This window comes from Eschrichtius robustus, chromosome 9 (assembly GCF_028021215.1).
Source record: "Eschrichtius robustus isolate mEscRob2 chromosome 9, mEscRob2.pri, whole genome shotgun sequence".
Lineage (NCBI taxonomy): Eukaryota > Metazoa > Chordata > Mammalia > Artiodactyla > Eschrichtiidae > Eschrichtius > Eschrichtius robustus.
This window is the reverse complement of record NC_090832.1, coordinates 65,208,460-65,225,397: the sequence shown is the minus strand read 5'-3', so window position 1 is coordinate 65,225,397 and position 16,938 is coordinate 65,208,460. Positions and strand designations below refer to the sequence as shown.

Here is a 16,938-nt window from a genome sequence, read left to right as displayed (position 1 = left end):
TATAACTTAGCATGACTGAATTCTGCTATGCCATTCAGGTACATCAGATTTACAAAATAACTAGAAACAGAAATGCATTTTTGAATGGTTTACTGTTAAAGGAATCACATTCAGTTGATTTTTCTGCTGCAGACTGCATAAGTGTGTGTATGTATGTATGCATGTTTTAATAACATTGACACTATTTCCACACATTTTTTGTCATTGTTGGGGTTTTTTTGCATTTATATCTTGTTTCACCTTATGGCAATAGCTGTTTTTAATATTACTCAGAAAATGCTCTCAAACAAGAAAATATTATTTTCTTAACATTACGTTCCCTTAAAAAATTAAGAAATCTCAAAATATATAAACTTAAATGGAATTAATTGGTTTTCCTTAAAGGACACATAATTTGATGGCCTACTATTTAAAATCATTGAAAAGAGATGATCTGAGTTAACTTATGAGAAAAATCATCACAGTTGAGTCACATTAATAAATGTGAGTAAAGATATTTCTGACAAATACAGGAAATGACTTTTGGTATTGTCTCTTTTTTGTAGAATTTTGCTTATGTATAATGTTATATCATATAACTCTATGATTATATTTCAATTGGAACATTATGTAAACATCACAAATCTAAGTAAAGGGAATACTGAAGCCAATCTTAATTTTGACAGAGAAATAAGATTTGAAATATGATTTCAAATATGATTTGAAGACATACGGGAAATTAGTCCATTAAGATATGAAGGGATGTTTCTGAAGTTTCTTAAAGAAGGGCAATAAAATCATAGCCAGGAGGCAAATACTATAGTTACCAATGCTCCCTCTCAGAGATTATATGTGTTATTCATAACCTCGGGAAACAAAACTTCTTAGGAGGTCCCCTTTTCATTGAAGAGTAATTTATGACCAGACCATTAAATCAATCTGCAAATTCCCATGCAAAGGATTGTAGAGCTAAATTCTTTAAGATAGTAGTCCATGATAAGATTACAGAGCATAATAATTCTGAGGTAAGGGGTATACTTGATTACAATAATCTGGGTCACCACTTTATAATTTACCACGTGACACTGGTAAGTCTAAGCTTCAACTTTTTACCTGTAAATGGTATTAATACTTGTTTTACCAACTTTATAAATTTACTTCAAATTTTAATGATATAATATGTATATAAGTGCTATATAAACCATTCCCCCATATACAACAAAATTGATGATGAGAAAAAGAAAATAGTTCTTTTTGAGAGAGATTCTATATGATATCTTTGTAGAGAAATTAAGAAATTTTGCCTCAAAATGGCAACTTTGCTGATACTTTCTCATATTTTCAGAAAATGTTTTCTATATATCTGTTTTCCAGAGGAATCAAGGCTAAGCAGGAGAATTTTTTTAAAAACAAACTGCTATATGGAATACATCAAATGTTCCGTGGAAGATACACAAAAGTTTAAGATGTAAACCAGGGTCAGTTACGTAACTTTTCTGTTCAAAAACATTCAGTTCCCACTATCTCCTCCCCCCATTAGAAAGGTCTTCTTTCCTAAAAATAAACTTTCCCATTAGTTCTTCCCACAAATCTTTATTCATCCAGTTGCTACCACTTATTCTCTCAACACACTCTGAACTTTGCCCCTTGTATCCTTTGGCATGATTTAACTCTATGTAATGAATGTGATGATGGACGGTCCCCATTACCCTCGGCGAAGGAATGAAGAACATATTTGCTAGCTGCTGAGATAGCTGCGCAAAAGCAACCCTCAGTTCCCTGCCGCCCTTTAAAATTTCCTTGTCTGAAAAATGACACCTTCCTAGAGGAGCCTGATAGAGGAGTCTGCAGCCAGTGTCTGTACGACAAAGAGGTATAAAAGCCTGCCACTATCTCTTCCACTTGGGACAATCTGAAGGTCCCTTACAGGTGGAGAGCTTGCCATGGAGTTGGCAGAGGATCCCAATGAGACTGCATTATGGCTCAATTTCCCTTCTGCTCAGTCCTGCTCCTTTCCTTTCTCTTCAGATGGTGCTGATCCCAAGTACATGCCCTAACACAACTCCTGCAAGGAATCTGCATCAAAGTGTCTGCTTTCTAGGGAGCCCAATTCGGGAAATTATATCCTCTTTCAAGAGGTTCCAGTTTTCATTCTTAATTCCTTCCCAGTGCTTTCTACAGCATTGTAAGTCATGGATCCCATTAAAAATGATAGTATCTGCACCCATATTACTCAGCTATCAATAATTTGCAGTCAACCCTGCACTGTGCAATGTACAGTTTGTACTGTATTATGATTGTCCATTAAATTATGGACATAAGATGGGCTCTTAGAGGTCTTCTGTCCCAGACCTCTCCGTTACTTAGGAGGACTACAGGAGTCCACAGACATTAAGTGACTCAACTTGACACACTTGCCGTGTACCTGGTACATTTAAAAAGTACCAAAAATGTATTGTGTTCAATCACTTGTAACCCTTATCATTACTTTTATTATTATCATTGTTGTAGTACAATAACACACTTACAAAAACAAAAACACTTTGTTTGTATTCTAACAAATAAAGGTATTAGGTATTAAGGTATTTAGGTATTAAGCTAAAAGCTCAGTTTTTTTTTTTACAATATGAGGAGTCAAGTAACATGATCCCATTTCAGGAGAAAATTCAAGTTAAAGAAGTGAAATAACTTGTCTAACATGAAGTTATCATGTCATCAAATATCAAATCCTATGCCTTTTCCATTCATGTCTGAATGTTTTCACTCCCGTAAAATCATTTAACTTTTCTTGTGTGTAACTAGTTTCCTTACTGGAATTAATTACACGACATTAGGAACAGAGAAAGAACTGTGTTAGATGGTAAAGACAAAAACATAACATGATTACTGACCTGAAGAATAATGACTAAGTCTCTTAAGTCTGTTTGTGGGAAGGACCACATATTATAATTTTATATTATGTTTTCTAAAAAGGTTAAAAATTATCTAATTGTCTAAATGATCCCACAGTGAATGAAGGTATTACAGACAGAGACAGTAATTTTAGGGTGACCTGTTTTTACTAACTTTTCTGCAGCCCATTTTGGTGTGTTAATGCACTTGATCTGTGGAAGGAATGTAGTGGCAATGATTATGTTTTCATGGGACAGGTCCGCCTGAGGGCCTAGAATACGACTTACTTGTCCTCCTTCTGGCAAAACCATATCCATTCTAAAGTTTTAGATTGATTGGCATCTTTTCTGTGAGGACTCCCCTTTTTTCCACAGATAGAATGAATCATTCCTTCTTTGGGGTCCTGTATTTTGTTCCTAATTTTGTTCTATAGCATGCATCATATTATATTCAAGTGTCCTATCATTAGTTGTATAAATTAATACATATCTGCTATAGTAACAGCTTCTCATAAGGATAGGACCATTCTTTGCCTTCCTATCTTCAGCATCCTGCACAGTGCTTAACATATACTACTCAGTACAGTTGGCTGGGTTAATGTTTTGAAAACTAGCATTTAAATAGTTACCTCTTCAGAACACTTGTTTAATTATCCGGAGCCTTCCACTGTAAGGAAGAATGAAGATCATATGCCATAAATCAAATGCATGTGCTTTCCATCTTACATATATATATATATATATATATATATATATATATATTTAATATCTCCAATGTACCTAAGTTTGATCTGTGTGACTTCACCCTTAATAGGTCGATATCATTCCTAACAAAACAACAACAAAAAGAATACATTCCAGCCAGCTTGTGTAGGTAATATGTTCCTGATAGGTAAATACAAAAACTATCTAAATATGAATAGCACGTATTAGGCTTCTCTATAAACATCTCATCTTAAAGCTAATTATTGGTTTAAATAAGAACCTCAGTCTTAAGATAACTTGTGACTAGATAAAAAAAATTAATTTCTCCCTCCTGCAACGTTATAACACATAATTGCCAATCCTGGACCTCGATTATACCCCCCACTCTGGACACATGGCAATAGGTAAAGATTTTAGTGTGTTTTGCCTTGACAGGTTCATAAAGAGTTACATGAAAAGAGGATTAATCAGCATTCATTATGCTACTCACGGCAAATAACATTTTTATGACAAAAAAGAGTTTTTAAGTTTTCTCCAGTATCTCATTTAACAGGATAATGCAGGAAGATAGATACCATCTTATCTCCATCTTACTCATGTAGAACTTTAGCGGTCCACCCAACAGCACATACCTCATAAGTGGCAACAGGGGTTGGGGTACAGGTCCTTAAACACCAATAACCCTACTCCTACCCTGAGGAAAGGACGAGGGGGTCTTCATTGTACTTCCATTTCCACAAACACTGGTATGGGGGGTCCTGAGCTCCAGACTCCAAACTTAATAGAAAAGGAACTACAAAGTACACACTACCTTTCAAACACTGCCTGATGATTTCCCATCCTTACTCTCTCTTCTTGCCCAGACACATGCAGATTCTTTTTGTACTAGGCATCAGTGGATTGCTGATGAGGGATAACTGATAACTGACCAGAGATCCTTAAATTCATTATTGAAGTGACTGCAGCATAAACTAGGTGGGAGGTGATGCTGTTTGATTAACACAGAATGAGAATTTTAAGGATCATTGCAGGTTTCCATGGATAGTCGTAAACATGGACAAAGTTTCAAATCATTCCCCCCTTAGAAAAAGCAAAAATATTGATGATGGGGTGGGGGGAATGGGTACAAATTTAACTGAACAATAGTCACTAACACATTCTAAATTTCCTCTGTTAAAAAATAAATTAAAACTTTAAAAATTACCACAGCTTGCTGCCTTATTCATGCTTTTCTTCTTGAAAGCAGAAAAAGCTAAGAGTGTAAATTCATGGGTTTTTAGTATTTGAGATGTAGTTGGGACCAGGCAATTGTGAGTTAATATTTTAATATAAAAGTACAAACCTAGTTTGCTTTTTAACTTTATTATATTTATTCTTTTAAAAATGTTAATAGCTTTACTGAGGTATCATTTTCATACCATAAAATTTACTCATTTTAAGCACACAATTCAATAATTTTTGGTATATTTACATAGTTGTGTAATCATAGCAATCTAATTTTTGTACATTTAAATTACCTTCCCCCCAAAACCAAACAAACCTAGTTTGCTCTTAACCGGAAGAGAATCAAGGGACAAAGCCATTTTACGTAACTACTATAAGATAGTTGATTCAGGAATTTATGGAATATCTATGACCTATTTAGGCTGTGTAGTATTAACCTGAAGAATTAAACAATGGACATTTAAAGATCACGGAAACAGATCCCCAAAGTGGTCTACCTGGCAAACTTTATTTGTGGTATCAGTTCAGTATCTTTAGGTTGTATTAAAAAATAAATAAAAATATCCCTTCTTATACTTATTATCAGCAAGAATAAAGCAGTTATTCTAGCTCAGCAGACCTAAGAGTTTTTATTAATGGTTCCAAAGATAGCTCTAGTATCATAATCATGAACCTAAAATGTTTCAAACCCACTCACTGTAACGTTACGATGACAAATTTCAATATAAAGCAAAACAAGTAAAAACACCTACTAACAACAGCATTATAAAAGAATGGCAAATGGTTTAAGGGTAAATAAAATGAATCAATCCAAATATCAGTTAAATGAGTTGCTTCTTTTGCCCAATTTTTCAAGATCTAAAAGTTTCTATGTGGTTTTACCTCCAGACTTCAGCTTTTACGTAAGAAATCTGATTTGCAATAGCCTTTTAAATAAACATCAAAATAAAACCTTTAGAATAGGAACCCACTAATCTGTTCAAAATGGTAAGCATGAGACTATATGCATAGGCTTCACTGTGCAGATATAATTGAAATAGGTAACATTTTATTAAAATTGGCATAGATATGAAGAATAGATTAGTCTATGTCCAGGAATTTGGGATAATATTGACTGTTGACAGCTAGCCAAAGATCAAGAAGACCTTGTTATAAGCTTATTATGATGCTTACACAACTCAGTACTCCAGTGCAGGTCCAATTTTATTAATGACGATGACATAGCACTTGGCTACTCTGACTACATAGTGTCATCCTTCAGCAGCAAGAATTTTCAAAAGTTTGAAAAAGCCCTCAATTTCTGGAACTTCCCCCAGTAATAATATTTTTCTAAAGGTTTAGAAAGTCTCCCATTTTTGAAGCTTCCTTCCCAATTTATATTTTCCAAAACCTACTTACCACAGCAAAGAATGACCAAGCAGGGCATCTTAAATGCCAATAAGAAAATAAGCGAAAACTGCTTTTAGGCTAAGCTACCAGTTCACAATCATCATGATTATTATATTTCTTAATTCATGTATTTTGAAAGCCTCATGAGATCTCTCAAGTACTTATTCCAATACTATAGACATCAATATGATCACAAATCTAGTGAGGAATGTAAAATTCCCTCATGCAGATTTTAAGGCAGACTTGCCATCTATTACAAATATAACATTTTATGTGGTAAAAAAACTGGTTAACACCATGTGAGACACTGAAGCCAACTCCTTCATTATTCCTGATTAGCCTGTAGATTTTAATCATGAGCACGTAGCACACAAAAAGGTAAAAAATGCAGGAAATATCCTACATCTTATTTTGTCCGATATTTTCCCTCTCCTCCCCTAGATCTTAATAGACTTGGTCCTCTTAGAGCAGTCTTAATTGGTTTACAGTTTATCCCCTTTTCTTTCTCCTGCCAGATCTCTGGAGGAGATGTTAATGAGTCTAGTAATGGTTTAACAGGCAACAGAAGAAATAGCAAAGAAAAGCTAAAGGTGTGAATAATCAACAAGCTGGAATAATCAAGTTCTGTAGAGCCAAGTTAACGAGATATTCAAGCAAGAGACCTCACTTATGTAGTCACATTTTCACTTTGTCAAGACAAACACAGAAACATACCTGCTTGACCTGTGGTGACACTGACAGCCGCAAAGAGCCTCTGGGATCGACTTAAGTCAGAAACTCCATTTACAGCTTCAACTTCAAAAGTATAATTAGCGTGGGCCAGCAGGTCCATGACAGTGACGTAGTTATCCTCTAATCCAGTCTGCTGGGGCATGTAGCCAATGCTACTCCCACAGGGAACGCACTCGCCCTGCTCCCAGCTGCACCGCTTGCACAGTATTCTGTAGGTCACATCGTTTCTTCCCCCATTGTCTGCAGGTGGACTCCATTCCAAGCTCACTGTGGTTTGGTTGATATTGAAAATGAGGTTCTGTGGGGCAGATGGAGGCCCTTTGGAAACCAAAAATAAGCAAATAAACAAAAATAGACAAAAAACAAACAAAAATGAAATGAAGGATCCACGTGGGGCATTAAGCTAGTGGCTCAATTACCATACAGAAAACTACTTGAAATGCTCTCTTGCACATAAACATTTCATTACCTTTCCTAGAGAAACTGAATAAAAGCCTTCTTGAATTCACTTGGCAAGAGGCTTTATTTATTTTCTATTTAATATGTCAAAATGAAAACAGGATAACAACTGTCTCTGTCCTTTTGCCACGGTCTTTAGATTTTTCTTCCAAGCTATTAAAAAAGAACAGTTAATGCACCTAAAAAAACAGTTGTGCAGTTGTTTAAAAATACTTTGCCTTTTAACCGTATAACAGAGAATACATCCATTCATTCTTAATGTGCTCAAGAATGATTTATAGTAATGTCTGGAATTGGCTTTGGATTTGAGTCTCTCAAACATTCATTAATTGAAGCACCAAGATGTAAGATTTGCCCTATTTAGTGATGGAATTTTAATTCAGAAACCATTACTTTTTAATCACATTTCACAGCCATGCAAGACTCAAATAACTTTTACATTTTATTTATTATTCCTATTGCATACATGTGTAAAATATGATTAAAATACATTTTGATCTGGCAGACATGAAAATGACACTGATGATGATGTCAGATGTATCTCTTTTATATTATTGTTTAGCCTCATCGGTTTGTGGAATGTACTCATAAATTTCATGCCTATCTCAATGATGTCACAATACTACAAACAAACGGAAGGGATTTGAAAGTCCTTATTTTATAATTATGAACTTACTTGTGCACGCCACATACGGTGGGTCAGATGGAGCCCTGTAATACCCATCTTCACAGTCACACCTTGAGGAGCCTTCTTTATCAGAAAAACTGTGGGTTGGACAACGAGAGCATTGAAGATCTTGAGAGGAGGATTTGTAGAACCCACGGCCACAAGCTGGGAATGCAGAACAAAGTGAAAATAGAAACATGAGAACAAACAGACCTTCTTTAAATTTTAGTAATATTTAGCAAAGAATAAAATGTGAAATTTGGTTTCCAAATTTGCTATCACCAGACTCAATAGAAACCTAGATTCCAAGAAGAAATTTCTAACATATTCTTTTTATATCTGTTGTCACGTTTCCTGGGAACTAATTATAAACCATAAGTCTCTAATTATATGAAAAAAGAAGGGAAAAACATGCCCTTTATGGTAAAATTCTGTTTAGTGTATATCAATAACCCAATTGTATAATACTGTATTTTAAAACAAAATAATAAAAACCAAATGATACAGCAAACTTGCACCTGTAGTTGGCATCAGTCCAAAGTCTAGAGACCAAAACTAAACACAAGCATAATTTATTTAGATAAAATCTCAGGATAGTTAATTCAGGGGAACTTTGATTTCAGTAATAATTAACTTGCTTGTTGATTCGCATGAACACACTTCAAAGTTATGTTTTCTTAATATAGTATAGCTATAAATTAAGTTTTTATGTGTGAATTTGGTTCATAGTGAAAAATACTAAACTAATTTTATTACCTGACTAGAAATAATAGTGATGTAAAAACTGTCATCTGAAAATGATAGAAATGTATTCCCCCTCGCACCCTGCAATTTTCAGAAAACCTCAAGATATAATTTCAACCAACTTAAGTTCCAAGGCAGGCTGCTTTCCACTAAGCGAACTTCCTTGTTACTAAAAATAATGAAATGCTATGAATAGAAGAAACCTATTCTGCCAGAAATAAGGAGAAAGCCATCAACTACAAACAGGTGATAACTGTTTCTCCTCTGCTGGGAGAGGTTAAGATAGTCACACTAACACAGCAACTGCTCTCAGCAATGAATAGACATCTCTATCACCTTCCAGTGAAGTTGCCCTAACTCACTTAGAGACTACTTGTTATTAAATCAAGTAACCTGGAACTATTTACTATCTCCAGACATTTTACATATTTATCTTCAATTAAAATTTAGCAAGTTCAATTTTCATTATCTCAACAATTTTTAAATTAATTGATGGTACTATACATTGAATATATTAAATAGATTCAATTTACCCTCCATCTTCATTAAATGAATATCTATTTAAGTTTTAGTGACCTTCAAATTTAATAGAAATTAATAAATCATATCTATAAAGAAAAATAAGTGAATATTTAACATAAATTCAATTATAACTTTTAATGTATTAGATTCAAGTTTGTTTAATGTTCTCAACTTGAGCATTATTCAGGAGTGTAATCACATTTTCACTCTTGGGTGGGAAAAACAATCCTATCTTATTAGGATAGTATATTCTCCAGAAAAAAGTCAAGTCATTCTGTACTTTTGTTCACATGCTGAATATTTAATACATAATCTGGTACAATTGAGAACTCCAAATTATCTTTTAAGCTTCAAGAATATAAGGCTGTTTTATATGAACAAGACAGGTATTTTAGATAACTTAGAAACTTAAAGATAGGTCATATTGTGATAGATAAGTTATAGATTTGTGAACAGAACTACCATCATCTCTTTGTAAATTATGATCCACTGCTGCCCTCAGAAGCCAGTCTGCCTTTAGTTGGCTTCCTCAATTCATACAAGAGGGAAGCACTCACAAACGTATTAGGCAACGAAGCTTAATGCATCTTCACATGTTCTTGTAGCAATTACTACAAATCTAAGACACAGAGAGAAAAACGAGCTCGATTTTGAAATAATATGAAACAAAGTAACACTTTAAAATGTTTCTAAAGATACAATCTTGCCGCATAAAAGAATGGTTAACTGGTAGGATAAAGGATTTAGCATGGATTTCTCAGGCTGGAAATTCCTTTCTTTAAGTATGCACTGTATCTTGCCCCATGTATTATCTGTAATTCAGTGATCAGATAGAACGTCCGTAACACAGAGAAGGCAATGCTTTACTCACAACCTGCAGCTTGATAACATTAAGGCCCAGAGAATTAACAAAGAAAAAGAGAGAGAGAGACAGAGAGAAGAGTTGTATGCTGAGAGCCTTTGATGATATTATGTGTATTTACTCACTTTTTACAGGGAGAGGAGTTGGGGAGCAAGGAAATGGGGGAGGAATGGCAACACGATTTAACATCCACTAGGTAAGGCTTCCAGAACAGTAGGCAGCAAACTGCCTAGTGGAATCTCTTGCAATTCTCACCCTCCTGTTGCAAATAAGGCTTCTAACCAAAGGCTTACTTCCACTTTTCCCACAAATAAGTAGGTCCATTTCTTGCTCCACTTACATGATTTGTAGAATGTATACAGTACCTAATGTAGAGAAATTTAAAGCCCTTATCGTTCAACTTTCAAATTTCATTAAATTCTGTCACCATTTTAGCAGATGGGAAAACAGACTTGAAGCAAAATTAACCTGAGTTCTTCAAATAATTCTGTTTGTCTAGGTTAAAACTGGATTTAGAACACAGGACTGCTGAGACTCAACCATATGCTATTGCACCAGCCTTGACTGCTGAATGAGCCAAAGTCTGGCATCTGTTCAATGGGTCTCGAAGCTTTAGCAACCCCAAAAATGAATTTTCAATGGGCCCCTATTGCCTTTTATTATACCCTTTGACTAATTTAAAGTTATTACTTTAACTTAGAAAACGCTGAAATAATATCCTAGTACACCTTACAGAAGAGATATTAAATAGATCTCAATTTCACCATGAATTTTGGCATTGTAGATGCCTGCAAAATGATGGAGTACATGTATGGCCATCATTAAATAGATAATGAGAGAAGCAATCTCGAAAAAATGTGGTCATAAAAGTCTTAACATTTTTTCTTTGAAGTACTATTCTGTTTCAGTTCAGTTAATATTGAAAATAATAAGTTGTAACAAGAGAGTTTTCACTTAACATCTAAGGAAGCTATTAATTTAGATTTATTAAAAATAAGTACAGGGCTTCCCTGGTGGTGCAGTGGTTGAGAGTCTGCCTGCCAATGCAGGGGACACGGGTTCGAGCCCTGGTCTGGGAGGATCCCACATGCTGCGGAGCAACTGGGCCCGTGAGCCACAACTACTGAGCCTGCGCGTCTGGAGCCTGTGCTCCGCAACAAGAGAGGCCACGATAGTGAGAGGCCCGCGCACCGCGATGAAGAGTGGCCCCCACTTGCCACAACTAGAGATAGCCCTAGCACAGAAACGAAGACCCAACATAGCAATCAATCAATCAATCAATCAATAAATCTTTAAAAAAAAAAAAAAGTAAGTACAAAATCTTGGGAGCTATGGTGTGAAGAGCAAAGCCAAGAACACGAGAAGACATAACCTGTATCTTTCAGGATAGTAGTGAGCAATTGCGTAGTAAAAAGTTTAGGAAGGAAGGAACAGATGCTCATAAAATTAAAATTTTAGATGAGATATCTAGATGAAATAGCTTGAGTAAAATACTCAGCGAGAGAAACTGGGGTGAAGTGATATACCTGAGATTTAACCACTTAAGGAAGACTTAGATGAGCTCCCCAGCTGCTCCCAAAAGCCTACATGGAAATAAGGGCAATTTCTCCTCTCTATGAATTCAGCTGGTTTTCCAAAAAGGTACTAGTAAAAAAGTTTTTCATGGTAAATGCCTTCTGAAACCTCAATCAAAGATAAATTCCCTTTATATATAATGATGAAGTATATAAGAATAACTTTCTAGGAATCGTGCAATAGCAGTTTTAAAACTTTTTGCTTCCTTTGCTTTATTTCTCAATTTGTTCAACAGCATTTGAACTCAAAGCAAACTTTAATTAATATACTGTAGGCACTATGGTAAAATTAGTTACAATAAGAAACATACCATTTTAATCTCCTGCCTTTCGATGACTGTTTTTTAAACTGAACATTGTTTTAAGGTAATATTTCACTGGACTGATGAAGACTGGGAATATGTATAAAATTTGTTTTCAATATTTACTTTTGTAAAAATAATATTTCACCAATTATTTTAGTAACAGTATTTTTCAGTGTTACCACAAAGGCCTGGGACTGATTCTTTGGACTGTTTTATTCTAGCCCTCAGGGGCTTAATGAATAAAATAACATAAGTTCATTATCCTAGAGCTAAGAACCATAATCTTGTCAGATTTCATACACTGAGCAAGTTTTCGCTTGGCCAGTTGTTTAAATGGAAAAGCACCAAAGAAAAAGAAAATCTAGGAAGCACATGAAACTTCTTTTTACTGGACAGTAACAAGATTATCTACTGTAATATACCTACTAAATTATATTACAAAATATACTATATTCCAAGATCTGCTATATTGTTTACTGCAATGAAGTAACTGTAATATTATATTTAATTTCAACTATTTTTAAATAAGAAGATTGTCTTATGTAACAAAATTGGTTCATAAATATGTGGGATTTAAATTCTTAAAACACACACACACACACACACACACACACACACAAAGTGGAACAGGGTTTCCCATTTATAAGTAAATTAAGAGCAACAAAATTCTGAACACAAAGATATTTAAATACATAAGAGAGTTGATACAAAAGCCTTGTATCCTGATTCTCAAACTCTCCTAACATTAGCATATGCTATAGCTGTCTTCAATGGATTTCAAGTGTTTAAGCAATGGGGTGCCAGGCCTTTGAGTATATACTTGCATGAGGCAGTCTGTGGAACAATCAGGGTACTGGTGTAACAACTCTGTGTTCTCAATGAACAATCCTGAAGGCCACTGTAAAAGCTGCAGACAAATTCCCACTCTTTAGGCTAAGCAGTTGGATGAAGTGGAATACCTCTTTTTTTTCTGATTAAGGGTGTAGATACTCAGACTTACCCTGGTGCTTTAGGTTTATGACCTACAAGGGTAAGCTTGGGGGATATCCTATCTGATTATACTTCTAAGGACCTTCTCCCACAAACTGGTCATCCCAGAAAATCCACATACTTCTAGAATTTCTCTACAGCCAAGAAAGATTCCCTCAACCATATTGGGCACATTTTTTTGGAAATCTTAAACTCCATCTTTACTTTCAGACATAGCTGACCCATGCTGAACATTAAGGCACTGAAACTCCATATCTTAGTGGGCTGTCCCCCATGACTGCACATGAGGGATGCTTTGAAAAGAGACTACTGTCTTGGCCCTATTAAAGATAACTGAGTCATTATTAAGGTTCGGATATATCTATATTTTAAAAGCTTTCCAGGTGTTTAGAATCATCATCCTGGAGGTTCTAGGTCTTTTCTCGGACTATCAAAGTCTGTAAAGAACGCATGATAAAAGATATGTCCACCATAAAATTGATGAGGGAGATAAGATTAGATATTATTGAGAAGTATAATAAGTTATAATTTTAAAATAATCAAAAAATTAAAATTCATTAATAGCCAATCAAAAAATAGGCAAAGAATCTGAATAGATATTTCTATATGGAACATATACAAATGGCCAATAAACACACAAAACGATGCTCAAGATCATTAGTCATCAGGGAAATGCAACTCAAAACTACAATGATAAACCACTTATACCCAGTAGGAAGACTATTAAAAAAGACAGATAAAAGAAGTCTGGTAAGAATATGGAGGAATTAGAACTCTCATACACTGCTGCTGGGAATGTAAAATGGTACAGCCACTTTGAAAAAAACTGGCAAGTCCTCAAAAGTTTAAACATAGTTATCATGTTACCCAACAATTCCACTCCTCGGTATGTACCCAGGAGAAATGAAAACATTTACTGACACAAAAACTTGAACATAATTAAATGTTTATAACAGAATTATTCATAATAGCCCAAAGTGTGGAAACAACCAAAATGTCCATCAACTAATAAATGAATACACACAATGGAATACTATTCAGCAATTAAAAGAAGTTAAATTCTGGTACATTCCGAAAACATTGTGCCATGTGAAAGAATCCAGTCACAAAAGATCACATACTATATACTTCTGTTTATATGAAATATCCAGAATAGGCAAATCTATAGAGACAGAAAGTAGATTAGTGGTTGCTAAGAGCTGGGGCAGTGAGAGGAATAGCAAGTGACTGTTAATGGGTGCAGGGTTTTTTTCTGGGGCGATGAAAATGTTCAAAAATTGATTGGTAGTGATGGTTGTACAACTCTATAACTATACTAACAAAACACTAGATTGTTAACTGTCATGGGTGAATGGTATGGTATGTGAATTTTACCTCAGTAACGTTGTCATGTATAATAAAATCCATTGATAATGCAACTTCAAACTGAACATTTAAGTTAGCCAACATTAAGAAAAAATACCAAATTTTATCTGTCGAAAATATGTTAGTTTGCCTTTCTAACACATATGCTCTATATTCATTTATTTTTATAAAGCTACATTTAGGTGTAAAAAATTAACTATAAATTCCAAAACAAAGGAAAATATATAATCAATATATTCTTTTTACCCATTTCTAATTTTAGAGTTTTATTAATAATAATTTATCTTTTATCTGAGGACTAGCATTTTACTGAGTACTTTTATAACTTAAATAGATGCTTATCAATACCAAGTTATATATAGGGGAGATAATATACAAAGTTAGTTTTCAGTGAATATATGAATAGACCTTAAACATTCTTATTTTTTACCTACATCACCTGTGCCAGACAAGGGCTGGTTTCCTTTCCCCCCCCCAACTCCTCCTCCAAGGAGCTAACTGAATACAACTAGACTCAGCTTCCTCAAGTCTTCCTCTGTTTCCAGACCTGTGATTTTAAGCACAATTAAACTTTTCCTGAAGGAATTATGTGTATGTGTCTGTGTGTGAAATATGAGGCTTTGCAGATGTTTCCGGCCACAGTTACACAGCTGCAAAGAGTTTATTAATTATGAACTATAAGTGGATTGTTCTGTAATTGAAACTTTCTGGGCTTTAATATTATTGTAGAATCTACACACATACATAGCTACGGATTCTAATGAATGCTGTTATTTTATTTACTGCAGATGGACAACTGACTGAATTTAGGCCAAGCTAGCCTGTTTCCATAGGAGCTTTCAAATATTTGTGTCATATTAATGTCTATGCTTCTACATGCAAAGGGGAAAGCACAGATTGCAGAAATAGTACTGCCACTGCTCAAAGTGCTGACCTCATCTGGGATGGACAGATCCAGGATCTGTATTTTAATCCTACTGACAGTTCCTCAGTGGGAATAATTACAAAAGTCGGCCTGAAAGCCAGACCTCCTGTCATTGACATGTTATGATTTTTCACATTGAGAATGAACAGCGGGCAGGGAGGATAAAAACAACATGATGTAACGAGTATATTACAGTTTGTGAAGCACCATCCATGTTATCCCATAACTAACTTGTAAGAGTTTAGAAAAGAAATGATGCAGAAATATAAAGTTTGATAACAGGTGCTCAAGTGCTGAAAATAATTTTGGGATTTTTAAAACTAAAAAGAAAAACTAATTTGGGGGGCATTATAAATATAGATGTTATTTATTTGTGTTATTTAATTGAGTACTTCATGTTTTTTGATATTATACAGTGGAAAAGAAACAGATGTAAAATAACAAGGATTTAAAAGTTTTATTTTCAGGATTTAGACTGTAAAAGGAAATAAAACAAAGCACTGTGTCAACAGTTTTTTCTTCTTTGTTAAATTATCAGTTTGAAATACGCTAGGAATTTTGCTGAAGTCTGGCATTTAAACACTCTCTACTGTACCGGAATCTCACCATAATCTTGACCTCATTACCAAAATGATTAAAAGAGGAAAAAAATGTCAAGTTAGAATATTCAAAATCTTTTTTCCTCTTATTCTCTTATTCTCAAAAGAGAACTGGATTTTAACTCAAAGAACTGTGTTCAAATCCACGCCACCACTTACTGGCATGCAATTTGGACAAAGCCATTTCACATTCTCGGCTTTGATGTCCTTGTTTCCTTGTTATTAATTACTAAGAGCTAGAGACACTAGTTTGTTTTTTTTATTTCAATTTTCAAAAGGTTGTTTTAACAACACAGTAATTGGTTATCTAGCTGTTAAACTCTAGCATGATTGTTTTCGTTGAAATGCTATCTGTAAAAACACGTATATTTCTATCACCATCATCACCCCAAAACGGTACATGCTAACTCACACCCACTTAGTCTTTCAGTGGTGCCTCAGCAAGAGCGTGAAAGACAGGTTCTGGAAGGGCCGTCATGTCTCTGCGTGCATCCCTGACAGGCAGTGGCAGGCACTGTGTCAAGGATTCCTCTGCTCAGCCATTCACCTCGATCTCTCCCTGTGCCATTGTTGCCAAACCCTGTGTGTGTTCTCAGAGATGTGCACATCCATTTTGGTTCATGCAGGTAAGGATCCAGAAATGGAATTTTTAATTATGTAAATTACTTAATAGTCAACTCCCATAAAAGGAAAGATTCAAAATGATATCAGACCCTTCTGGATCTCACTCAATATTATCCTCAAAGGTCTACTTTGAGATCAACCTACAGATAAAAAACATAAATTAACTATGAAGTCTCAGGATTTAGTAACCCCACCGGAAATGAACTAAAGTAATCTTAACCTTAATTCATGTCTATAGCAAAATAACATAATTATGGGGTTCCCATGGGTGAAAATTAGGGGAAGCCAGCTAACCAAACTCGAATATTATATTATTTATTTGTGGTAACTAAAAAAATGTGACATTTATGACAGAGTATTATTTTATTTTACTAAAAGATTT

General features: G+C 34.7%; 1 protein-coding gene across 2 annotated transcripts in view; it reads right to left on the bottom strand.

Annotated features, from left to right (window-relative positions):
- EPHA7 (EPH receptor A7) overlaps nt 1-16,938 on the bottom strand; it is a 164,071-nt gene that overhangs the window by 97,173 nt on the left and 49,960 nt on the right. For both annotated transcript variants that reach the window (XM_068550802.1, XM_068550801.1), the window contains exons 4-5: nt 8,056-8,211; nt 6,903-7,238 (exon numbers count right to left, since the gene is read on the bottom strand). In XM_068550802.1, the coding sequence (XP_068406903.1) occupies nt 6,903-7,238; nt 8,056-8,211 (492 nt within the window). The remainder of the gene's footprint in view (nt 1-6,902; nt 7,239-8,055; nt 8,212-16,938) is intronic.